Genomic DNA, 27203 nt, shown 5'->3' on the forward strand with positions numbered 1-27203 from the left:
CCTCGCTAGAAGAACGCACCGAAAACAACAGAAAACAGGAAAGCATTTGGATGGTAGCTTACGGATTCCTTTTGTTCAGTGGAACCTCTGAGGAAGGTGAGCTTATTCGCTGTCCTTCCCACCTCATAGATAAGTAAACTCAGGCGCTGAGGGGGTCCCTTGACATACCCAGTAACTCCCAGATAGTACAAGTGCGGCTGTAAGGCTAACTCTTTCATGTCCTCCCCCTACCACTGGGACTTGACGGGAACAAAATAATACCGCAGATATGTCTGTTACTGAACATTCTTTTTGGCCCTAACTTTGATTTAGGTCAGGTTAGAAATACACCTCTTTCCTACACGGGAGGTACAGGAGGCGAAAGCGTATCTTGACCATTCCACCGGCCGTAAAAGGCAGCGTGTGGAGGTGGAGCCCAGATCCGACTCCACAGGTCAGAAGCTCAGAGGAGGCTTTGCTAGCAGGCCGGCCCGTCAAGGATGAAAGCCCGACCAGCTGTGGAGCGCTTACAGGTGGGTAGGGCGGCCCCGGCCCGGCGGGGCAAAAGGGCTTCAGGCCATTTACCTGATCTGCACCCGGGGCCCGGGGCGGCTGTGGGTGGGGCCAGTCGCGCACGTATCTAAGTGGGATCTAGAATAGCTAGGACTTACGAAACACCTGCCTGCCCGTCCTCAGGTCCCCACCTGAAGCTGATTATCATCTCTGAGGTTTCGGCGAACGCAGGGCACCCACTCAAGGGCAGGTCCCGCAGTCCCCGTTCCAGGAGCTGGAATGGGGCCAGCGCGGAGGCGGTGTCCCAGCGGAAACCTAACGGGGCCCGGGGCTCGGCTGGGCGCGGTGGGGACAGGTCTCCGGAGAGGAGGTAGCGCTGCGGTTCCGCTCGCGACCGGCGGCGGAGGAGACCGGACGTGGCGTGAGCCGGCCGCGGGGAGGAGAAAAGGCGCAGCCCCGAGCGGCAAGGGCCGGTCTGGCCGGAGGGGATCGGGACGAGCCGGGCGCGGCGGTTCCCCGGAGGCCGCGGGAGAAGCGTTGCGCCGGCGGTGTGCGCCCGGCGCCGGAGGCCCGGAGCGATGAGAGTGCTGGTCAAGGTAAACTCCGGCCCCCACCGGCCGCTCATCCCTCGGCTCGCGCCGCCGGGGCTCGAGCCTCGGGACTCGCAGCCTCGGGACCCGCGGACGGGCTCCCCTCCGCTCGTGGCCCGGGGCGCCACTGGAAGTTCTGGCGGCTTGGAGAGGGAGGGCGCCCCCAGCCTCTGGGGACGCTGGGGACTAGGGAGAGGAGCGGAGACCCTGGTCCTGGCTTTATCTCACAAGGCAAGCGAGCCTCACCCGGGCTCTCACTTAGCTACTCTGGAGGGGCACGCGCTGTGTGTGAATGCCTGGCGTTCGTGGCGCGCGCTGCATTTTCCGTGTTTCGGCACAGCCTGGTTCCGAGCACTGTCTGCGGAGCCAGAGCACCTGAGCGAGCTTACCTGCTCCACCACCGACTATGATCCTGAGCAAGTTACTTAGTCGGTGTAATTCTTCCTGATCTGGAAAGCGGGATAATATTTATAATTGGAAGATTAAATCCGATGCTCTATATGCTTGGCACTTAGAAAATGATGCCTGACCTACTTAGCGGGGTGCCAAAGTTTGTCACGGTTAACACCTCACCTTGGCAATAACCCTGTGAGGTCTATCATCGCCCCTCCCTTCAGCCCACCCCACCGGTTTCCAGGTGAGGAAAACGAAGCTGAAGGAGGAAAATAAAGCGGCAAACCCAGGGCAGTGCTTTAAAACACTAAGAATGTGAGTATTCTGTCCGCACCTAGGATTTTGATCATTTGTTCCTAGGGAGAAGGAGGGTCACCCGTAACTGCCAAAGTGGGAGCTGAATTTTTTAGTTTCTTTTCCCTGGTGTATGAATTTTGATGTGAATGTTTCATCTGCTTTGGATTCTACCACAGCTGGTAAAGCATTAAATATTCTGATTAGACTGACTCCCGGGTTTGACTGTGAAGAGTCTGGACGTTTCTTCTCTTCCTACCCCTACCAGCCCCTATCTTCTAGGGATTATAAATCATTCCCGATGGCACTCGGCAGGAGCCTCCTTTTGGGGGCCAAAATTAGGGACCAGTTCTCTGGAATTAAACTTGCCTTGATACAAAGGGTATGAATAGCACTTTGAGTTCATTGTACCCTGGAGGAGAAGGAAAAGACCCCATACAGCACACGGGCGATTTGCCACAAATTTGGGTTTTATCTTGACTATTTGCAGTTTTATATCGTGGCTCATGTTTTTGGCAAGACATCTGTGCCTGAAATATGTCACTGGATTTTTTTTTTTTTTTTAAGATTTTATTTGTCAGAAAGAGAGAGAGATCACAAGTAGGAGGAGAGGCAGGCAGAGGCAGAGGAAGAAGCAGGTTCCCTGCCAAGCAAGGACCCCAATATGGGACTCGATCCCAGGATGCTGGGATCATGACCTGAGCCAAAGGCAGCGACTTAACCAACTGAGCCACCCAGGCCTCCCTGTCGCTAGATTTTTTGATCATGGGTGTTGAGGATAGGCTGAAGAGCCAACCTGAGAGTGACTTTCATTACACTTCTGTAGACTCATCCAGTGTTGGAACTCCCAAATGTCCATGCGCCCTGTATCTGTTACCATTATTTTTTCGTGTCCCATCAGAAATCTACATGGCAACTATTTCGTATTAAAAAAAAATCTTGTTAGGTAAGATATTCCAAAGTGGGTCTCAGTTGTGGCTTTTTTTTTTTTTAAACTTCTTAGTTTTATTGAAGTTGTATATGTAGTTCAGAGTCTAATAATTCCATAAAGTTCGTTACTAAAAACAGCAGAACCCTCCATCATTTCCTGCTTTTCTGAAACTGCAGTCATGTTCATCTCTTTTAGCTTGTTGATGCTTGTTCATGCCTCTGGATAATACTTATGTGGCTCCTTGATTTTTCAGGTGTAGTCATTGGAATACTTTCCAGATGGAATATAAGGATTTAGATTTCTTTTGCATTCCTGCATATACCATTCACATGGTCCTTCCTGTTCATAACATCTACAGAATACAGCTGTCCATAATTTTTAGTTAGGTCAATATTTAGTCTGGTCCACATTATTATGCTTTCCTACACACACACACACACACACACACACACACACAGTATTAAAAGCTAAGTTAAGTAGTTTATGATTACTCCCCCTTTCTATCTTTAGATAGAAAGACAGAGTGGTTTTTGCGTGTTTCCAGAATTTTCTATGGTGTTTTCACTGATATAACTAAAAAGTTCTTTGCCTATATCTCCTCTCAAGATGATCTCATGTAATATCTGTTTTAACCAACTTGATCTTGAGTACAGCTTTCTGACTTGCTTCGCCTGTCCAGACCTTTCCAGTCTTGATGTTGGATGCACAGATGCAGATTCCCTTTTCCTCTTATGCTGGTTCCTGTTTCTTATATCCCATGTCCTTGTTACTGCCCCCCCCCATCATTTTGGTGGAGCACTTTTTCCAGTAGCTTTCTGAGAAAGGGTACATGTCAGGTACATTGAATTGGTGTATTGTTATGACAAATTATCCACTTAGACTTTTTTCCCTTAAAGTTCTGCTAATAATGCAAAAATAATTTCTTGTGGTAAACCTTTCAAGTGTTAATAGAAATTCAAGCAGAAAGTTCCCTTTCTCTCATCTTTATATCTCTCTCCAATCCAGAGGTATTCAAACTGTTGGATTTGAAGCATTTAATCACTCTTTGGATTCATTCAGTCAACAGATATTTATGAATTTATAAGTGCCAACTGTGTGCTGAGACCTATTCCAGAACTTGGGAATAGACAGCGAACAAAACTTCTTTTTGAGCTGGGGGGGAATGGTGTGCTGCTTCTCGATGCTGGACCTGAGCTTTACTGCTGCTTTGGTTAGCTGCTTTTTCTTCTCTTGGAATACAAACCTCACACAATCCAGGGTCTCTCTGTCTCTCTTTTCCTTTCTCGGTATAAAATCATGACCGTTACAAATTGAACTGCATAGCTGTGTGTCACTAGAGCACCAACATCCCAGAAATAGATTTTCTGAATGGATAAACAGAATGTGATGTGTTTACACGCGCACACACACACATGCACACGCAGTGGAATATTTAGCCTTAAAGAGGAAAGAAATTCCGACACATGATACAACATGGATGAACCTTGAAGATGTTATGCTAAGTAAAAGAGGCACTCATCAAAAGACAAATATTGTATGATTTCACTTTATATGAGGTATATAAAGTAGTCCAATTCATAGAAAGAAAAAGTAGAATGAAGGTCATCAAAAGCTGGGAGAGAGGGAAATGAGGTGTTATTTAATGAGTGTAGAGTTGCAGTGTTGCAGGGTGAAAAGTTTTGGAGATTGGTTGCACAAATATGTGAATCTATTTAACAGTACTAACCTGGACTCTTTTTTTTTTTTTTTTTTTTTTATTTATTTGACAGACAGAGATCACAAGTAGGCAGAGAGGCAAGAAGAGAGAGAGGGGAAGCAGGCTTCCCGTGGAACAGAGAGCCCGATGCGGGACTCGATCCCAGGACCTGAGATCATGACCTGAGCCGAAGGTAGCGGCTTAACCCACTGAGCCACCCAGGCGCCCCTAACCTGGACTCTTAAAAATAGTTAAGATGGGGGGCACTTGGGTGGCTCAGTCAGTTAAGCATCTGCATTTGGGCTCTGGTCACAATCCTGGGGTCCCAGGATCAAGTCCCGCTTTGGAATCCCTGCTTACAGGGGAGTCTGCTTCTCCCTCTGCCTGCTGCTCCGCCTGGCTTGTGTTCTCTCTCTGACAAATAAATAAATATTAAAAAAATAGTGAAGAAGGCAAATTCTATATTATGTGCATTTTATCACAATTAAATGAAAACAAACAAAAACCCAGAAGTTTTCATGCAAACTCCATAATGGGATGCATCCTGTAATTTGATGAGGTTGATGGAATCTGCTTGCAGCTGGGTTCAGCTACTGCCCGGAATCTGTGGTTTCTAGGGTATGCGGAGTGGGTAGCAATGGATTGCCCTGGAACTTTCTTTTGATGCACTTAGCACTAGAACGTTTGGCAGGTCACCTTGTTGGAGTGGACTAATGCTGCTTTCTCTTTCTTCCATGGGATTTCCATATCTCTGGGGAAGAGGCCCTCAGTTATTTATAGTGCTGATAAACTAACTCTGAGACTGTTGGAGTGCCGTGACCGGTTATGCACCTGGGAGCAGCAAGAAGTGGTAGTTTTGTTTGGCTTAGGGGTTACATTCTTTTTATGAGTTTGTAAGCATGTGCCTCTTGAGAGTCTCCTAACCCATTTCGACTGGAAACGAAGAGGTTTTCTTGGTAGCACCAGGAGGTGCCTTCCCCGCAATTTCCCTGTCTGTGTTTGCTCTACAGCTCTGTGCTCTGGTTCTTCAGACGTCCAGGCGTGGGCGTCAAATCCAGGTATCCCAGGATTGCAGTGGTGCTGTGTGTCTTGGCTGCAGATATCAGCCTGGTGGATGTGGCTGTGCTCTGTTCTACCTCTTTGTAAACTATGTATGGCCGTCACACGGAATTTTCTTCCAGGGACACCCGGGGGTCTCAATCTGTTAAGCGTCCTACTCTTGGTTTTGGCTCAGATCATGATTTCCAGGTTGTGAGATCAAGCTCTGCTTGGGGTTCTCTTTCTCCCTCTCCCTTCCCATTTACCCCCACCCCCTAGAAAAAGAATTTTCTTCCTGGCAAACTCAAAGCCCAGTGGGAGGAATGACTATGGGCAACTGTTGGGTCCCCCCAAAATTGGGTACCCCAGTAATGGGTCCGTGATTAAAGGAGCGAGACTGATACAAAGCGAAGGTCAAGCAAAGCTTTATTTCGCAACAAGCATCGGGAATCAGACCGGCCGTCAAACAGACCAGTTGGGGACGCCCCTCCAGAGAGGACGACCCCTCCCTGCTTCCCAGACTAACTCTTATAGAGTAAGAGCCATGTGGTTGGGCCTGGCCACACACAGGTGGCCAATGAGATTGTAACACACACAGGAAACTCCACAGTGATGGTAGGCGACAAATTAAATTACAGTTTATCCTGGTAGACACTTGAACCAGCCTATCACACCTTGGTTAGGATTGGCACCAAAAGGCTCCCAAAGGGTGGGGGCCCATACTCCGTGGTAGCTAAGGAGACAGTATGTGCCCCCACTGATTGAATACCTCCACCTGGCCTGACCCACCCTTGTACTTGGACTTGGTAACCTGGGACTGGTTTCCCGGACTTGCTTTTAAGTAAGTTCCCTGGTGGGGGTGGGGGGGCAAGGTCAATTTAAGCTTTACAGCAAAATGGCAGTTCAACCAGGGTGGGGCTGCTCTGGCTGAATAGGCCCTTACACAACCCAAGTTCTCTGTTCAGTTTGCTGATGGTGGATTCAGAGTTTCTTAAAATGGTCATTTTTGACATGAGCAAACCACCTGGTACAGGGGTAGAAACATCCCTGTCTGAGACTTCTGCTTCTGTGCAGGTGTGTGGGGTGACCTTGGAGAAAATACCCTTTCTTGGTATTTTATTCCCCTGCCATGTGTGCAAGATCAACATTCTTTTTATCTTTCCTAGTATCGGAACGTGTTGGGATAAGGGCCAGGAGGGCCCCCTTAAATTGCCCATACCAGCTAAAGGGTCAGAGCTAGGCAAAAGTTTCCTTGTGATTAGATCATGGAGCCTGATAAGAACACACCATTTTGGAATGCCTGGCATGCTCTTCATCACTGATTTTCCTTACTTGTAATAAAAAAAAAGGGGCAGAATGTGGTAATTAAATCTCTAGAAGTATCAGCAGCAAGGTGAGAAGAGTAATAAAAGGAATACTGGGAAAAGGTAGTTTTACTGCTGGCTGCATGCCCTTTCGCCTTAGGGAAGCTACCTCAGTTTCCTTAACTATAAAGCAAATAGCTACCTTTCACTGGTCACCTCCTTCTAAGAGCTCCTAATGTGTTTTGAGGCAGAAATTCCTTTGAAAATCCAAAGAAAGCGATAGATCCAGGAGCTCAAAAACTCAAACTCAAAAACCAGGCCTGCTGCGGACTCAGGTTTACTGGTCATTATAAGCCTCGACTAAACATGGCGGCCCACAGTTGGCCCCAGCTGACCGTTGCCAAGTTGAAATGCAAGCCAAGTACTGCCGGATTCTGTGCCCCTCTCCCTTTTTATAGAAAATGCAGATAAAAAGATTCTTTCTTGAATGTGAAACCTCTTGGTTTTTTACATTTCAGTAGTTGCTTCAGAAGATTTTTAGAAGAACTTTATTGGTTGAATGCAACACCTTTGTGGTCTAATTTCTTTCTGCCGGTGGGCCATTACTTACTTATTAAATACAGTAGTCCCTTCTTGTCTTTGGTGGTTTTCTGCGGTTTTAGTCAACCACAGTGTGGAAGCAGATGATCCTCCTTCCAGCAAATCATCGCGAAGCTGAGTCATCTCACGTACATTACTGTGCCTTTGTCATTCAGCTCATCAGCTCACTTCATCTCCTCACACAGGGATTCTAGCATCCCACATCGTCCTGGTCGTAAGGATGAGTACAATGCAATAAGATTTTGAGGGAGGGAGAGCACATTTACATACCTTATTGTAATTATTTATTATTAGTTATTGTGCTTTATTCATTCATTTATTTATTTCTTTTTTTTTAAAGATTTATTTATTTATTTATTTGACAGAGAGAAATCACAAGTAGATGGAGAGGCAGGCAGAGAGAGAGAGAGAGGGAAGCAGGCTCCCTGCCGAGCAGAGAGCCCGATGCGGGACTCGATCCCAGGACCCTGAGATCATGACCTGAGCCGAAGGCAGCGGCTTAACCCACTGAGCCACCCAGGCGCCCTATTTATTTATTTCTTAAAGCTCTTATTTATTTATTTGACAGAGAGCACAACTAAGCAGAGAGGCAGGCAGAGGGTGAGGGAGAAGCAGGCTCCCTGCTGAGCAGGGAGTCCCTGCAGGACTCCATCCCAGGACCCTGGGATCATGGCCTGAACCACCCAGGTGCCCTATGCTTCATTTACAAATTAAACTTCATCATAGGTATGTGGGTCCAGGAAAAAAAATATAGCATACATAGTATCCAATACTACCTGCTCTTTCCAGCATCCACTGGGAGTCTTGGAATGTATCTGCCATGGATTAGGGGGACTATTGTGGTTTTCTGTGATGGGTCAGTCTTTTTCTTTGCCTGTGCTTCTCCCCACTTAAAAAGTTTTGAGATATAATTCAGATATCCCATAATCCACCTATTTATTTATTTTTAGGTAGTCTTCACACCCAGTTTGGGTCTTGAACTCCTGACCCTGAGATAAGGAATCACATGCTCTACCAACTGAGCCATCCAGGTACCCCTAGTTCACCTAGTTAAAGTATACAATTTAGTGGCTTTTAGTATATTCACAGAATCATCCATCTATCACTACAGTCCATTTTATAACATCTGTCATCTCTAAAAGAAGCCCCAGACCCCTTAGCTGTCAACTCTTTGTCCCTATATCCCCACCAGCCCTAGGCAACCACTGATCTACCTTCTGCCACTATAGATCTGTCTCTTTCAGGCATTGTATATAGATGGCCACCTACAAGAAGTTTTCCTTTTTATTTGTTTCTTTCATTTATCTTAAGGTTTTCAGAGTTCATCCATGTAGGGTGTTTTTTTTGTATTGCTGCATAATATTCCATATCACATTTTATTTGTCCATCAGTTGGTGGACATTTGGGTTGTTTGTGATCTTTGGCTATTATGAATAATGTTTCTGTGGACATTTGTGTATAGGGTTTCGTATGGACATACATTTTCATTTCTCTCAGGTAGGTACCCAGAAGTGGAGTTAGTAATTCTATGTTTAGCGTTTTGAAGAACTGCCAGACTGTTTTCCAGACAGATTGTGCACAGTGTATATGATAGTTTCAGTTTCTCCCCATCCCTTATATGATCTTACTTGTTGAGTATAGTATTCCCAGTGTGAAGAGGTGTCTCATTGTGGTTTAGATTTGCATTTCCTTCATGAGTAATGATGTTGAGGATATTCATGTGTTTATTAGCCATTTGTCTGTCTTCTTTGGAAAACTGTTGGTTCAGACCCTTAGTGTGGCCCTTATGTTTGACCCAGCTCTTGAGATTTTCTCCTGAGAAACACACATTTCACATCGGCACAAGAGGGGATATGTTCTTTTTATTATTTTAATTTTAATTTAATTAACAAAAGGGAATATGTCCTAAGTAAGACCCCCCCCCAATGAATACCTGAAACTGTGGGTAGTATCAAACCGAAGACCTACATACTGTTTTTTCCTATATGTACACACTTACGGTGTGTACACACTATAGTAAGAGAGTAAGGAGATGACTGTAGCAAATAATAAACAATTCTAAGAATATACTGTAATAAAAGTTGTGTGAATGTGGTGTCTTGCTAAATATCTTCTCTTACCGTCCTTCCCCTTCCTGTGATGATGTGAGACGAGGTGAGATAAGAATATCGGCTTCATGACGTAGCATCAGGCTACTGTTGGTCTTTTGATGATTTGTTACACTGGGGTTGACGGCAGGTCACTAAAACCGTGGACAAGGGGGGACCGCTGTACACAGTTTTCAGGGGTTCATGACCCTCTTGATATTTCTCTGTGAGTCTGAGGATACTCACAGTAAGCCTCTGGTATAGCAGGGATTTTTCTGGGCATTTCACATGCTTGATCTTAGTCATATTATCTTTGAGGGACCTCATGGGACTCATGTGAGGATCAGATGCTCAGGAAAGTGATTTGTAAACCATAAAACAAGGTACAGCTTCGGGGGTTGCTATAAGTGCAAGCTCTGTAGGTGAGTGATAGTGAACTGACACTGGTAAGGGCATGGACGGAGTCGGGCGGCCATGTTTGAATCCTAGTGTCGCTTTTATGAGCCATTGTGTTTTGGGGCAGTTCAACTTCTCTGACTCTGTTTTCATTTGTAAAATGGAGTTAGTAACTGACCTACTTCCCACGTCTTCTTGAGCAGTTAACATAATAAAAGTACTTCCTGTGGTGCAGGTGGGTACACAGAAAGTGCTGCAATACGTGGTTACCATGTTGCCGTGGACTATTTGTGTCTCCCAAAATGTGTATGTTGAAGCCCTGATCTGTGCGGTGGTATTCAGAGGTGGAGCCTTTGGGAGGTAATTAGTCTTGAGGGTGGAGCCCTCACAACAGGGAGGGATGCCCTTATAAGAAGGCACACGGGAGAGATGATCTCTGTCATGTGAAAATACAGTGAGAAGGCAAGCACTGCAAACCATGAAGACGGCTCACACCAGAACTTGACCGTCTGGGCGCCCTGATTTGGGACTTCTGTTCTCCAGAACTGTAAGAAATAAACATCTGTAGTATAAAGCACAGGTGTATGGTATTCTGTGGTTTGTAGTAGCCCAAACTGACTAAGCCAGCTGCTATTAATACTATCTTGCAGAATGAACTAGGCATATTGTAGTGGAGCAGGTTGGTCTTTGAATATGGAAATATCTTCCTTCTTTCTGGAAAAAATAGGTGTCCTCCATGGATCTTTAAAAGAACCAAGAAGTTTTTGTAAATCAAATCTTAGAATCTTAGGAAAGAGAATTTTACTCCCCTAAGAACATAAGCCCACAGTATACTTCATAGATCCTTGGTCTAGCTCAGATATTCCTCTCCAAATTTTTCACTACTGTTAGTGTGTGCTTAGAAGTGATGTAAAAAAACAAAAAAACAAACAAAAACAAAAACAAAAAAACCCAAAGCCACACCCTGCCCACTGCTTCCCCATAATCTTTGTCCTTACCTGGCCTAGAGGAACTCAGGATTCCAGGTGATTTTGCTCTGTGGCAGGAGGGTCAAGCAAGTAGGCATTGTTGTATTAAAGCAGAGAGGCATGTCCTAAATCGTAAAATTTAAACTTTCTAAAATTTGTTAGAGTCTTTAGGCCAGCAAACTAGGAGAGAATGGTGAATCGGCCTAAGATGTTGTAGAGTGGATCTTTGATTTTCAATGTAATAAGAACCATTCAGGCTCTTATTTTGGTCTCCTGCGCTTGTAGCCACTGCCCTTCAGAGGGAAACCACATTCTTGAAAAGCAACTCTTAGAGTAGACATTTTTCAGACAAAAATTGTATCTCTCTGGCTGGTGTTTGGGTTCAGCAAACATGGAGTGTGATAGGCAATAGGTGAGCCCTCTGAGGTCCACTCCGTGGAGTCATCTTTTTTTTTTTTTTTTTTTTTAAAGTGGCCAAATAGGTAAGGATTTCTTTTTCTTTTTTTTTTTTTTTTTAAAGATTTTATTTATTTACTTGAGAGAGACAGTGAGAGAGAACATGAACAAGGAGAAGGTCAGAGAGAGAAGCAGACTCCCCATGGAGCTGGGAGTCCGATGCGGGACTCGATCCTGGGACTCCAGGATCATGACCTGAGCCGAAGGCAGTCGTCCAACCAACTGAGCCACCCAGGCGTCGGCAGTCGTCCAACCAACTGAGCCACCCAGGCGTCCCCCGTGGAGTCATCTTGATGTCAGAGTCTATCTTCCAGTTTAACTAAAGGGAGAAGCTCTGTAGGCTTCAGTCTACCAGAGAGTTCCTGAGAGTTACTGGGATGCCAATGTCTTGGGAGTTTTGTTCTCAGACCTACAGAGTGAGTGTGTGTGTGTGTGTGTCTTGGATTTTACTAAAGAAAACATTTTCATGACACTTGTTAAAGATGGTAAGGAAGATTTTCTTCAAGGGGGTCTGCTGCAGTGGGGGTTTTACAGTGAGAGACGGGGCTCAACTCCTAGTACAACAACAAGTGGAGATGGATAGTGGGGGAGTGAAGTGGGGGGGGGTCAGTGAATGGAAAATTACAAGAGAAAAGATCAAAGCCAGAAGGATTCTTGCTAAACCAACTCAACAGGATTCTTGCTGAAGGTAGGCCAGGGTGATGAGATACGAAGGGTGGGGGATTTTCACTTACTGACCCAGCAGATTCTTGCTAAAACTGCCTCAGCGGGGCCAACTACAAGGCCTAAGGGTTTCGGCCTAGTCAGAAAAAGGACTCAGCTCAGGAAGAGCCTGAACCAAGTTTGGTCAAGGAGAGAGTCTTGGTTGGTTTGAGACACGAGGTGGCTAAGGCAGACTGTTCCTGTTTACGTAATACAATCACAAAATACTGTGAGCATTTGAGGGACACGGCCTTAAAAGAGAAAAGCTGCTTTTCTTTTGTTTAATCCCTCTCTTATAATTGCCTTCTTGGGTCATTTCAAGGTCTTTCCCTTATGGATATAATATATTTCTTCCCGTTTTACAATAGCAGAAGACATACAGAAGAAATAGCCTAATGACTAAAACTCCGTGATAAGGAAAAGCTGCTCTGTAGTTTGGCTCCTCGGTGACAGAGAATGAGAAAGGCATCGTGTGGTAGTTATCTTCCCTTTTCCTTCCTGAATTGCACTGAAAGAACAGTCAGTTTCTAAACAACACTGGAATTTTGAAAACCAAGTGTAACAGCCAGAAAGAGTTGGGAAACGTCATCCTAGCAAATGGCCATTTCTCATCTGGCAGCCTCCATTATAAGTTCTCGGCATCCCACTGACAGACTTGTGATTCTCAACTTCCAGGACCACACCATTTTATTAAAACATCATTTTTCTTACGGAATACCAGTGGAATTAGTTATTGTGGATGAGAATTCTTTTCTTCTGAAGAAAACAAAAACAAACCCGGACTTAAATCTTTTAGCTTAAATTAAGATAAAAATCTTAAAGGTTTCTGTCCTTTAAATCAACTTAAACATCTCAAAGATTTTTTTTTAAGAAGTAAGCTGAAAATCTTAGATAAACATCTTAACATTAGGGTATAAGAATTAGGGGAGGGAATATTCTGAAATGAGAGCTGGCAGAAATCTCTTGGAAAAGAGTCTGCCAAAATTGTACCCCGTTCAAACAAGTGTGTATACCCTCATAGATGATTCTTGGTCAAATACATTTAGGGGACCAATGGATAATAATGGATTTCTTTCTTCTGGAGAGTACACTATTTGCATATGTTTATAAAGCCACAAAACATTTTCTTTTCATCTCATGCAATACCTTTGTTCTCTAGGATATACTTAAACTCTGGTAAAGTGTTCGAATGTGTACCCAGAACTCAGGTGGACATTGGGGATACTACAATCAACAAGACAGTTCCCCATGTTCTGGGGCTTAGAGTATAGTTAGTCTAAATGGGTCAGGTTGTACAGGACCTGGGGGCAAACACCGAAGGCTCAGGGGCACAGGGAAGGGCATCCTGATTCAGAGAGTTTCTATGAAGGTTTTCATGTTGTCTCTCTCTCTATCTCTCTCTCTCTTTTTTTAAATTTTATTTATTTATTTGAGAGAGAGTGTGAGAGTGGAGAGGTCGGAGGAAGAGCAGACTCCCCGCCACGCAGGGAGTTGGATGCGGGACTTGATCCTGGGACTCCAGGATCATGACCTGAGCCGAAGGCAGTTGCTCAACCAACTGAGCCACCCAGGCGCTCCTCATGTTGTCTCTCTTGATGGCAAAAGGGGCGGAGTGGAGAATGTCCTTAGCAGAGAACAGCGTGGAAGGAGCGGGAGGCGAATGCGGAGAATTCGAAGTTGTTCGTTATATTTAGAATGTAGAGACTGAAGCAGGGAGAGGGAAGAGATGAGGGAGCAGCTCGGATGTGGTGCGCAGTGGGCTGCACACATGGTGAAGGACTTTTAAACATTCCTCATGACCTTGGGAGAACCACTGAAAGGTTTTAGGTGAGAATGACATGTTGACTGCTTCACTTTAAGAAGGCTGGAGGCTTGGGACGCCTGGGTTGGGTGTCTGCCTTTGGCTCAGGTCCTGATCCCAGGGTTCTGGGCTCGAGTCCCATATGAGGCTGCCCCTGCTCTGTGGGGAGTCTTCTCCCTCTCCCTCTGCCTGCCACGCCCCCTGCTTGTACTCTTGCTTGCTTGCTCTTCCAGGCTTTCTCTCGGGCAAATAAATAGGTCGAATCTTAAAAACAAAAACAAAACAAAACAAAAAAACCCTCTAGGCTTTACTGCAGAGAATGGATCAGAGAAGGGAAATCTGGAGGCAGAAAGACTGAAGGGAGGCCCATCTAGCCAAGAATTCATGGTGACTTTAGGATCCTGGCGATATAAATGCAGAGGTGGGCAGATGCTAGAGATATTGAAGAAATAGATACTAAGAAATAGAATCAATAGGTCGTGATGGTTGACTGGGAAGTACGGATGGGGAGGAATGAACGATGATGCTCTGCTTTCCCACTTGGACGCCTCGATATGCGGTCGAGCCCTTGGGGCAGGGAGGTGGGGGATAGGTTTGGTGGGGGAAACCAGGGAGACAGACATGGACAGGTTACTTTGAAGTAGCATAATCCTTTGTTCCTTTAAAAACCTGCTGAGGTCACTAAGGTGGGTTTTATATATCCCGCCACCAAATTGCATACCGTGAATGGACTGCCATAGTCAATGGGTGACTAAAACAGCCCCCCCCCCCACCTCGCCCCATACTCTACCTCCTCCTCCTGTCCTTTCTCTGCTGTAACCCACGACTTCTCAAAGATGTGACTTCCATAGATAACAGTCAGCAAACCAGTACTCTCTTCACTGAAGTCCTTTGAAGTCTTCTGGTCCTCAGTTGTCTTGCTGCTATTCAAATTTTCATATATTTTCAAAGTTCTCTCAGAAATACTTTATAACTTCTGAACATTAAAGCCATTTTGGATGCTTGAGATTCTTGTTCCTCGGGCAAGTGCGTATTTCGGTATTTTATTTTATTTTACAGCTATTTTTAAATTGAAGGAATCTGGTCACTTCAAATTTTTACTTGGAAGGAAGTTGAGTATTAATAAAAAAAATACTGTATACAGTGTATCCTCAGTGTATACACAGTATATTCTCTAATATTTTCTCTAGTTTCTCTAATATTCTCTACAGTGTAGTCTCTAACATTTAAGGGTTATTAGTAACTCAAACCTTTTTTTTAAATTTTTTTTTTTATTTATTTGACAGAGAGAAATCACAAGTAGGCAGAGAGGCAGGCAGAGAGAGAGAGAGAGGGAAGCAGGCTCCCTGCTGAGCAGAGGACCTGATGCAGGACTCCATCCCAGGACCCCGAGATCATGGCCCTAGCCAAAGGCAGTGGCTTAACCCACTGAGCCACACGGGTGCCCCTCAAACCTTTTGCTTATAAATTGGCACACCTTCAATGGAGGACAACGTGGCAGTATTTGAATTCACTCAGACATTTTACTGGTAGGTTTTTATCTGATAGATACACATGTACGTAAAAGCTATGGTGTACGGATTTTAGCTAAATAAATTATGAGACTTCCATACAAAGGGATACTGGTCAGCCCCCCAAAGAATGAAGGAACTCTATGTGTACAAATATTTAAGAATGTCCAAATTGTTAGTGAAGAAAAAGCAAGGTGCACGACAATGTGTATAATATACCTCTGTGTAAAATATTATTTTTTGGTATATGCTTATAAATGCATAGAATATCTTCGGAAGAACACATAACAAAGTGTAACAGGTTCCTTTGGGGAAGGGAAGTGAGATGTCTGGAATACAGGGGTAGGAGAAAGAGTTCATTTTTCCCTGTATCATCTACTATACTTGTCAATTTTATACCCCTTTTAAAGTTATCTGTTAAAAAAAAAAGTTTCTGAGTCCTGGCTTAGGTGTTCCACAAGTGATAGAGTGAAGGCTTACAATACAAGGACCAACACTATAGTAAATCTTGTTTGTTTTTTGCTATGTGGCAGTTAGGCACACAGTCGTAAAAGGTTTACCTGAAGTGATTATAATTAATTCTTTTTAAAAATAAAAGTGCCTATTTCTAGGTGTATCTAAAGGAATGAAGAATTTATAGCTGGACAGGTGGAGGTTTGTCTGACAACCTCTGGGGGTCAGTCACCCAGGAAGAAAAAGATTTCTCGAGTTTGCTGATAGAGATTTCTGACAGGCTGGCAAAGAAAGTGCATTTACTGTATACCTTGCCCGGGCAGTCCAACCGCCCAGTGATCTCTAGTTACATTTGCTCTTACACTTTACTCTGAATTCTTATTTGCTTAGTGTGGGTGTCTGCAGACCCATAGAGGAACACATTTTTAGGTTAGTGTATCGGGGACATCCTTGGAATATTGCGGGGCAGTTTGCTCCGAAGCCTATCCAATGGGATCCTACTGGCGTTCCCTGTCTATCTTAACTTGGGTGGATCCTCTGTTGAGAGAGTATCCCTATGCTTTGTGATTCGTAGAACGCATGGTATATGGCGTATTGTGCTGTTTCCTGTGAAGGGCTCGTCATGAAAAGGGAAAGTATGGTTGCACAGGCTTATCTTCTGCCTCCCATCTTCTCCCTTGATAAGAGGGGCAAAGGAGAATGCTGAGCTTTGCAGCCTTCGGGGTGACATGGGCTGACTTTGGATCCGTACATACGTAATGGGGTCTTGGGCAAAATTAAAAGAAGGAGGGGCGCCTGGGTGGCTCAGTAGGTTAAAGCCTCTGCCTTCAGCTCAGGCCATGATCCCAGGGTCCTGGGATCGAGCCCCGCATCGGGCTCTCTGCTCAGCAGGGAGCCTGCTTCCTCCTCTCTCTCTGCCCGCCTCTCTGCCTACTTGTGATCTCTGTCTGTCAAATAAATAAAATAAAATCTTTAAAAAAATCCTTTTAAAAAAAAATTAAAAGAAGGAAACGTCTGTCACCCTCTCTTTGCTTCCATCAGGAGAGGAAGCATTTTCTTCCAGGTTGAGCCTTCCTGCTCTGCTGTTCATACCTTTTTTTCACCTAACCCCTACCCCCACCCCCAGAAGTCTCTAAAGTCATGTCATTCTCTCTTGTATTTTCTCCCTTTATTGACTTCTCTCTTACCTACAAACAAGTAAGGTAGGTAAGGTACTAGGCCTTCCCAACATAATATATTGGTTCTTTCAACTTTGCCTCTTAAACATCTTGCAGAAGAGCTCCAGAATTGGTGTTTGGTAGCACCTGCTCCTCCTCCATTAAGAGGTAGTAATAATTGTACCCCTCCCTCAGTCGTGAATATTACTGTAGCTAAAGCACATAAAGCACTTAGCACAGCCTTTGGCAGATACAAAAGGCTTACACACTCGATGGCTTTTGCTTGATACTGTTGAGTTAGTGGCTGTTCTTAATACTGTTTTCCCAAGGGCATATTACACTAGCTGCCTCCTGTTTTGCAGCCTATTTCCTTTTTTTTTTTTTTTTTAAATAGAGTTTATTCTATGTTTTTATATATTTTTTTAAAGTAGGCCTCACACCCACCGTGGAGCCTAATGTGGGGCTGGAACTCCTAACCCTGAGATTAAGACCTGAGGTCAAGAGATTGAGTCGGACACTTAATCATCTGAACCGCTCATCTGCCCCTGCAACCTATTTCCTAAATCTCTCTCAATCTGCTCAGTGATCATGGCCAAAATTGCCATTCTGCTTCCTTCTTTCCTTCCTTCCTTCCCTCCTTCCTTTGATTTTATTTATTTGGCAGAGAGAGAGAACAAGCAGGGAGAATGAGAGGGAGAAGCAGGCTCCCTGCTCTTGGGGCTTGATCCCAGGACCCTGAGACCATGACCCTAGCCAAAGGAAGACACCCAACTGATTGAGCCACCCAGGTGCCTCTTTCGTTATTTTCTTGTCAGTATTAAACTTCTTGGCTTTTCTTTGCAACATCCTACTTTCATAATCACATTTAAAAAATTTTTTTATTTAAGAGAGAAACTTGCTCTCTTCTCTACTTCAGGTATCATGTCACCATCCTGTTAGTAACTCTTTGTTTGTTATCCCCTGAACTCTTTTGCACCACATGTTTAGCTGTTTCCAGAAGTTCTTGGCTCTTTCATTTTCTCTGTTCTCTGCTCCCCAGTGACCTCATGGCTTTTACCAGAAGTGTTCTCTGATTTCTCCTCCAGGCTGAAATCTCTGCATTTCTAACCCCTGTGGCATTCTATCACCACCTCCTAAAACCTCTGTCCTCTTTCAAGGACTTTCCCAAGTCTCTTGTTCTCCCAGATACCTGCAGGCAGAGGGATTTCTGCTTCCAAGGAGCCCCACATACTTTTTTCTCCTTTGGTGTTGGTCTTCGGGACACAGTTTTACTTGTTTTTATTAGTATAATATATACCAACCAAAGTATTTTTGAATGAATGAATAAATGAATGAATGATGCTATTATTCTTAGAGATATTGATATTTTAAAGGAAGAATGGATGAACAGATAAACTATATGCTACCTATGGGTTCTCAAGGGCTCATCTCCCACTTATACTGCAGTGACATCTTTGGGATGGAGAATTTGGTAGGCACTAAAGTCAGCCATACAGTTAGAAATGAATACAGTTATCAAAATATCTTTCAAAAGTAACTCCATTGCTCATAAAGTATCATATGTGAAGATTTGATCTCTAATTGATCTCTCTATGTTGAAAAAAATAGATAAAAACTTTATGAATCTTAATATTTTTTTCATGAAAAGTATATATATTAACTAATAGGTAAACAGATTTATTACTGTTATTTAAAATGGGGCGCCCAGGTGGCTCAGTGGGTTAAGCCTCTGCCTTCAGCTCAGGTCATGATCTCAGGGTCCTGAGATCGAGCCCCACATCGGGCTCTCTGCTCAGCGGGGAGCCTGCTCCCCCCCCCACCTGCCTCTCTGCTTGCTTGTGATCTCTCTCTTTGTCAAATAAAGGAATGAATAAAAATCTAAAAAAAATAAAATGAACTAATGAGTAAATATCTTAAGAAGTCCTAGTTCTAAATTCTGGTACATAAAGGTTGGTAGAAATTCTCCTAAAAATGAAAGTTTTTTGGAGGTCCTTGGTAATGAATATGAAGGGGTTCCAAGCTCCAAAAGTTTGAGAACTGATGCTCTTGGGAATTGTGTACTTCTGAACTTAAAATCATACTGATCACACTTAGGTTTTTTTTTTTTTTTCCCCTTCTTCTCACGCTTCTTTTACCTCTTACTTACTCCTTTAGCAAAAATTTTAAATTCATCCAAGTTAAATGTGTGGTATGTGTCTCTGCTGAACTTCAGGAAGTGAAATCCTATTGCAATGGTCTTTCTGCTGTGCTGCACATATATAAACCTTACTATGGATGATCTAAATAAAATTGCCTTTAATCTGTAATTCCAAATAAAGGTGTTCTTGTCCCATAGTGTGGCGGGTTTCCAAAAAGTCAATTATTTAAGAGGATAGCTTCACTAATAACAACACTTGTAAAAGAGTATAGCTCTACCTCAAGAAAAGGCTTTTTAGACTATGTAGCTCACTCCGATGAAGTTCTAATCAAGTTTTAGATAATTTAACAGGATATTTGGAGCATCATTTAAGACCATCTGGGTACATGGGTACTCAGGGATAGTTTGCTACTTGGAAATTGGAGAACACTGATTGTGTTAGAGGATTCCTTTTCCTTTGGTGCCCTGGTTCTTGGTCATATCCCTTCAAAGAATGAAGAGGTAGACCAGACGGAGAGTGGTGAGCAGCAAAGCAAAGGTTATTGAGCGACAGGCACAAAGCTCCTGGAAAGGGAGGGGAACTGAGAAGGTTGCCACCATAGTTTCTAAGTCTAGGGGTTTTTATGGGCTTGTTGGAAGGCTGCTTTAATTTGATGAACCTTTCATGAGCCTGTCACTCAGTCAGCTTTTTATCGTGTACGTATATGTTCCGATCATGTGGGAGCGAGTAGAGCCTCCTTCCACGGGGATGTAAAATCTTTTCAAGGATGGTTTCCTCTTAGGGAAGGGGCCCTTGTCCCTGGCTGCCTTTCTTCCAATTATCCTGCATTAATTGCATCTGATTTGAAAATATTAACAGATTAGAGTAGTTACGTAACAAATAGGCCTGGCATTCAGTTAAATGCTGTGTGTTATTATCCAGGGACAGCTGTAAAGAATACACATAAATGAACTTCTATATCTTTTCCCTTTTTAACAAAATGATTTAACATGATCAGAGATTATAAACATTTTATTTGCATGTTGTATTCCCCCAGGGAACTGGATAAAGCTGAAGCCTATGTGACAACAGAGGAAAGGATGTCCTAATTGTGTTAGTGCTGACATAATGGGGACTTTCACCAGTTTGGGAAGGGGTAGGATTGAGTAAGACATCAGTTTAGTGTGAACCTTTATGATATGCTCTATTTGGCTGGTCACTGTTGAGTTCTTCTGATTCCCCATTAGGCCCCGTGGGGAATTCATAAATGTTTTACTCGTGTGCTTATGAATTTATATAACATAGACGTTCGTTCCGAAGTTCTAAATGCCTTTGCTTGACAAGACAGGAAATGAAAATATCAGCTAAAGAGGAGAACTGGCATTTTAGGAGATTTTCAGTTATTTAATTGACATTCTGTTTTTAATGATGCTACCAAAATAACAAAAACAAAAACAAAAAACAATCATTACCAGCAAAAATAGTGCTCACTTTTTTTTTTAACCTCAAAAGAAGAAAACATGTAAGATTATTTTTTATGAAGTTTGCCTAAATGCTGCCTGCTGGAAAGAGTACTCATTGAAAGTGCGATCAACTTGTGGCACTGTTAGCGAAACAGATCCTTGGGTTTAGGTTATTATAGGTTTGCCCGAGACCATTAATCTTGGATCAAGGGCGTCAGATGAACTATCCCTGTAGGACGTGGGCAGAACCCCACAGGAGACCCTGAGCGGACTCTTCCTGTAGATGGACTTGCTTTGCCCTGAAGCGGTTCCCCTGAGCCAAGAGATGGCGCAAGTCGGTCCACCTGTGACTCGTTTGAAGCGGTCCTTGCTCCAGAGGCGAAGCTGTATAGAGGAGACACCAGATGTCCATCTGGAGTCTGAAAACACTGCTTCTCTGCTTGGTCTGTTTTGGTGCCTCCCTGCGTATTGTAGATTCAAGATAACTAATCCAACACTTTATCCTTGTAGATTCAAGATAACTAATCCAACACTTTATCCTAACGTAGATTATGATAACTTTAAGAGAAAAACAACTGTTGTGCAATTAAGCATTGTTCGTGCTATGATATGTAGAAGATAGTGTGTGGGAAACATAAAAAGGGGAGTAAGTAGTCTGCTTCACTTGGAAAAGTATTTGTTACACATTAGATTTTTTTTTTTTTTTAAGTACAAAAGAATTTTAAAAAAGAAAACAAATGACCGATAATCTGTGCAACCCGTCACCCCCGATCACCCAGCCCTCTGGATGTTAAAAAAGCAATTCATGCATACTTGTAGGATTTTTTTTTTTTTTAAATTAAGGAATACATCTAAAACTATGCCTATGAGATCCCCTGAGAGAGAATTTTTTCTCTGGAAGATCTGAAAAGCCATAGTATAGAAAACTTTCAGGGAGGGGAAGGATTTGTTTTTGGACATTTCTGTGCTGTTGGCTACCCTCACCTCAGGCCTGGGATTGTAAGTAAAATCTGATTATGTTATAGGGTGAGCCACACATTGAGCCTGAGACCAACAGTTTCCCTTTTTTGTCCTCTGCCTTTCCCTCCTCCGAATAATAATGACAATCAGCAAGCACCTCCCCTCACTCTGCGGTGTGTGGGGTGTGTGTGTCTGTGTGTGTGTATGTATGTATACACACGTATACATACAAATATCTATATAATGTATATATGCTATATAGAGATACGTTATGTATAATAATATGTAATATATATATATTATATATAATACACATATATATAAACACCCAGCTTTGTAGGCTGCCGTGATGGCAGCAGAAATGGCATAATCTCCACTGTCAACCACAATCCATGACCATTTTCTGCTCCAGGTGGTAGAAGCCAGCTCACTGGACATTTGTCCTCAATAGATTTGGGCTATTGAATTAAAACCAACAAACATTTGGTTTCTAGTTCTCTGTTGTCCTAAACATGGGAGCCTCTTCTACATGTGCTTTAGAATATATTGAAAAGGCTATCACAATGAGGTGGGGGGGGGAGTAAGATTCAAAATTGGCAATTGTCTGAAACTCTTTCAAATTCGGCCTGCTTTTCTTTTCCTGTAGTATTGAGATAAGATCCTGAGAGTTGCCGAAGCAGAGTTTCCATGTTCTTATTAAGGCTCAGGCTTCCTGTTTACACCTTTGAAGGGAAAATTGTATTCATGGATTCCTGAGGTTCTAGTCTAGGTGTGTTCATTCTGTTGTTCATTCAGTAATGATTGGGCTGGGCCCTGGGGCAGCAGAAGTGACTGGCACAGGGCCTGTGGGCGCTGGAGTCCAGTGGGGAAAGTGGACCTGCAGAAGTCATTCATTTCTAGCATGAGAGGTCCTAGGAGGAGGATTTGGAGGTCAGGAAGTATTTTTTAGGGGAAAAAAAAATACATCAAAGTTAAGTTCCCTGGCCACCCACCAAAACCTAATTTTTTTTCTTTTTGATATACTACTAATAATAGCTAAGCCGTATAGCCTTAGTAAGTCCCAGGGAGAATTCTAAGCCTTTAATTTATCTATTCCTTTCAACAGAGCTATGAGGAATTATTATTGCTATTATCTCCATTTTTAACATATAAGCAAACAGACATGAAGAAATTAGTTTGCTCAGATAGTCCTACCAGATGTCTAGTCTTGTAAAGAAATGAATGACAGCACAGCCTGCTTAATTTGTGTCTTATATGAGAGACCCGTTTTTGAGATTTTAATTTATTTCTTATTTATTTTTATTTTTAAGTAATTTTTATTTATTTGTTTGACAGAGCACAGGCAGGCAGAGTAGCAGGTAGAGGGAGGGTAAGAAGCAGGTTCCCAGTGAGCAGAGAGCCTGATGTGGTATTCCATCCCATTCAGACCATGATCCGAGCTGAAGGCAGCCACTTAACCAACTGAGCTACCCAGGCGCCCCTGGAGCTCCTTTTTAATAGTTAATTTGTGTACATGCAGTTTAATGATATCAATTCATTATCTGTTTCCTTCTTTGTATTCCAAGTTCCATCAGAGCCAACATCTTGTCTTACCTGCTGTAGTATTCCCAGCGTGCAGCTTGGCCTATCCAGTATATTGGTTGAATAAATTCAGCATGAAGAGCTCTTTGAGAACATACTAATTCCCCTGTCACCCTTTTTCTCAGTGCTTTGCAAAAATTAGGGACTTAATTAATCTTGGCAGAATGAATAAATGAAATTGTTAGTTTTTGAAGAGGGGATAGGGCTTACCAATTCCAAAAGATTGTATTATTTTCTTACTATAATAAGTAGATTTTGAGTTTACTTTGTTTAGTTCATTCCAAGTTCTGTGACTCTGAATTTTTCCAAGTTTGTATGTTTTCAGTGCTTTCCCAATTTAGCAAATGTCTTTTAAAAAACCGCCGACTATGCAAAAGGCTTAAGAGGTAGAATGATTTTAAGATAAACTGAGTTTGATTTGGGAAGTTTTCCTTGTCTATAGTTTGGTTCCTGTGCATTTTAAACATATCAGTCAGTGCCCCTCCCCCCTTTTTGCTTAACAAGATCTGGATTCTGTTTACATACCATTATATTCAGTAGTCAACACTTAGGTTTAAGGTTGGTGAATATTGAACAAAATCCATGAGTTTAATATTAAAGTATACAGAGGATTCCATAACTGCCTCATTTATAATTAATTGTGGGAGAAGAAAAACTTTGCTCTTTCAGGTTTGATGGCTGGGTCTGTGAGGCAAATGGACAAGAAAAGATACCCAAGTTTATTAATTTTTAATATTGTGGTCATGACAGCATCCCAGAAAAACAGAAGTGAATACCCCAGAGATGATGATATTTGGGAATTTACATACTGTCTTCCTAGGGGAAGAGTTGGGAGATACAGGCAATTTCAAAGAGAGTAAATGATTTTTTAGAAAAGGGGAAGGGGATCCTAGAAGAAAAGGTGGGAGATACGGTAGTTAGAGACCAGGTTTGCCTGGGTGCGGTGTTGACTTCTCCTTCCTTCTCTAGAGATAAGAGTCCTTTTGGGCTGATAAAACTCCCAGGGATTTATGACAGTTGAGATCCTCTTGGAAGATCTGTCTTTAGGCAGATATAGAGAGTTCAGAGGAAGCCTCTCACTGCATCTGCTGTTTTTCAAGTGCCTCAAAATCACAGCTGAAAATCCCCTCTACGCCAAAGCAGCATGTTATAGGGCGGCATGTCCTGACCATCTGGCACCTGAGGACGGTGTGATAAGGAGGTGGCACAGCTGGGACACAGATCGATTTGTAACCCCTTGTCTGGTGCCGGGCATTCCTTGGGACTGTAGGACGAGAACAGGTGGTCCGAGGGGGGCACTGCCCTGCCATGGAGCTTAAGAAGGCCCCCTTGCAGGTTCCCGTGCACCACCCTTTCGCCACCGCTGTAACACCTGTGTGTAAAAAGTTGTATCTGTATTTATATTTTTACACCACACAGAGCTAAAATATTTTCATATTATAAGAAGGCCAAACTCATCCGTTGGTTGGGGTGTATTGTGGGTCAAGTCTCCTCTGCTTCTGGACTTCTGCTTACGGAGGAGCTTGGCTATGACTTGTACGTAGTGTAGTAGAGTGGGGGAGAGACTTTATTAAGGGGATGAGCACGGACCAGTGTCCCACCTGGATTCACGAAGGGTCGGGGTGGTGCAGATTGAAGCAGCACAGTCTGTGGTACGCCATGCTTACAGAATGCGTGTCAGGTTGTCTATCCAGTTAGGAGGTAAACTGAGGCAAACTGTAATGACGAGAAATCGAATTGATTCGAGAGGAGGGAAAGAATTACAATTCAGGAAAAACACTGGGGCAAGCTACCTGGGAGTCCATTGAAGGCTTGGGGTGGTTTATATTTACCGGCGAGGAGTGTGAAGAGGGGAAAGTCCAGCTAGGGTCCAGGCGGTAAGTTCACTGGCTTGAGGATGGAGAGAGATTCTTGGCAAATGTTCGCTGCTCAGGAGGTAAGGCTCAGTCTTCTGGAAATAAGGCATTTACTGGAAATCGGTGTTTTAGTTTTTAAGTTCTCTTCTGCTGAAGGTACATGTGTGAGATTCTACTTTTCCATATCCTCCAGGTCCTAGTTTTAGAGGAAATCCTTTCACAGAATCTTAATGAGGTTCCAGCTTCCATGATAGCTTAATCAAAGTGGGACTTTATATGTGAGAATTTTGAAATTTGAGAGCTTGAAATTCACTCTGTAGGGCTATGGCACAAGATTTTAGAGTGACTTTTAGCAGAATTAAGGGAATGCTTTAGTTATAACATGACTTCCTTCCTAGAGTTTTGTGCATTTATGGACATTTTGATGAAAACGAGATTATGGATGTATTAATTTTGTGAATGTTTTTGTGTTCACATTTGGTTCATTTGTGTCTGTGATGTGTGTGATAGAAGCCAATAAATGCTTAGCCTGTTTGGGGTTGATCTTGGCATTTTAATTCATCTTAATGATATTTGAATATATCTTGTCTACCTGAACTACTGTGGTTACATTGCTTTCTCATTTAATTATAAGGTAAAAATAACTACACTTTTTCTTTAGTCCCAGAAATCCTGGATTGAAGGAGTGTTCAACAAGAGAGAATGTAACAAAATCATACCTAGCTCAAAAGACCCTCACAGGTACAATTTTTAATTATATTTTTTCATTTTATTTTAAGATTTTTTTATTTATTTGACAGAGATCACAAGTAGGCAGAGAGGCAGGCAGAGAGAGAGGAAGGGAAACAGGCTCCCCGCTGAGCAGAGAGCCTGACTCAGGGCTCGATCCCAGAACCCCGGGATCATGACCTGAGCCAAAGGCAGAGGCTTAATCCACTGAGCCACCCAGGGGCCCCTATATTTTTTCATTTTAAAACAACACTATTTTGAGTGACTGTTTAGGGAAAACAGTATACAGTGAATTGTCTAGAGGATTTAATCATACCTGTGAAGTTAGCATTTATTTATTTTTAATCAGTATTTGTTTGTCTTTATAAAAATAATATGTGATTATTGTAGACAAACTGGTACGATCAGGGACCTTGTTGTCAGTTTCGTACCTGACTGCAAGCCCAGAGCCTATGACAGTGCCCGCTGTGTGGAAGGCTCCTGATAGACATCTGTTTAATGATTTAATGAGGTATAAAGAAGAAAAAATTGATCATAATGACATGACTGGGATGGAGCCACTGTTAATTTTGTGGTGACTTTCATGTCTTTAATGCTCCTGTTTCTCTTAGTGGAAGAATAGAAATTAGGGAGTATTATGCTACATGAAATAAGTCAGTCAGAGAAAGACAAATACCATATGATTTCATTCCCATGTGGAATTTAAGAAACAAAGAAAATGAGCAAAGGGGGAAAAAAAGAAACCAAGAAACAGATTTTTTTTTAATATTTTATTTATTTATTTGACAGACAGAGATCACAAGTAGGCAGAGAGGCAGGCAGAGAGAGAGGGGGAGGCAGCCTCCCTGCTGAGCAGAGAGCCTGATGCGGGGCTCGATCCCAGGACCCTGGGATCATGACCTGAGCGGAAGGCAGAGGCTTTAACCCACAGAGCCATCCAGGTGCCCTGAAGAAACAGATTCTTAACTATAGTGAACAAATTGGTGGTTACCGGAGGGGAGGTGGTGGGGGCATGGGTTAAATAGGTGAAGGGGATTGAGATGCTCTTATCAGAATGAGCACTGAGTACTGTACAGAATTGTTGGATCACTATATTGTACACCTAAAACTAACATGATACTGTGTTAACTATACTGTAATTAAAATTTTAAAAACTTAATTAAAAAAAGGTATTAGGGAAATATCTAGTGCTGTATCCATTTCACCATTCCATTCCCCACAACTTCTGAATACTGAATATTCAAAATACTGTGAATATGCCTTATCCCCAACTCAAGTGTTTATGGAAAATTGTGACAGTTTGGGATATTTTAGGACACTCTGTTCAGATTATGCGGACAATTCCACATTTCCTGTAAAGTCTTTTTGCTTGAGCAGAGAATGGATGGCAGAATGGAATGACTTGAGTTTGACCGCTCTGAGTTGTTGAGAACCATTTGGAAGCTCTACTTGTAGAACAAAGTTCAAAATAGCAGCCAGTGAAAGATAGGAGAATAAAGGGCTATGGAAAATTCCCCAGGGTAATTGGGTAATTGGGTTCCTGAAATTAAGATTGGGTGGCATTGCCCTTGGAGAGTAGAAATTAGAAGGAAGGGAAAAATAGAAGAGCAGTATTTTAATTAGGGGGA

At 43.0% G+C, this 27203-nt stretch overlaps 1 protein-coding gene across 3 annotated transcripts in view; it reads left to right on the forward strand.

The window, feature by feature from the left end:
• TRPM6 (transient receptor potential cation channel subfamily M member 6) overlaps positions 1-27203 on the forward strand; it is a 166239-nt gene that overhangs the window by 20922 nt on the left and 118114 nt on the right. For 2 of the 3 annotated variants that reach the window (XM_059142327.1, XM_059142328.1), the window contains exons 1-2: positions 677-1088; positions 25508-25587. In XM_059142327.1, the coding sequence (XP_058998310.1) occupies positions 1071-1088; positions 25508-25587 (98 nt within the window). In that variant the 5' untranslated portion in view covers positions 677-1070. Of the gene's footprint in view, positions 1-676; positions 1089-25507; positions 25588-27203 lie in introns of those variants that run through there. The other variant, XM_059142330.1, reaches the window with a different exon arrangement.

This window comes from Mustela lutreola, chromosome 12, assembly GCF_030435805.1.
Source record: "Mustela lutreola isolate mMusLut2 chromosome 12, mMusLut2.pri, whole genome shotgun sequence".
Classification (NCBI taxonomy): Eukaryota; Metazoa; Chordata; class Mammalia; order Carnivora; family Mustelidae; genus Mustela; species Mustela lutreola.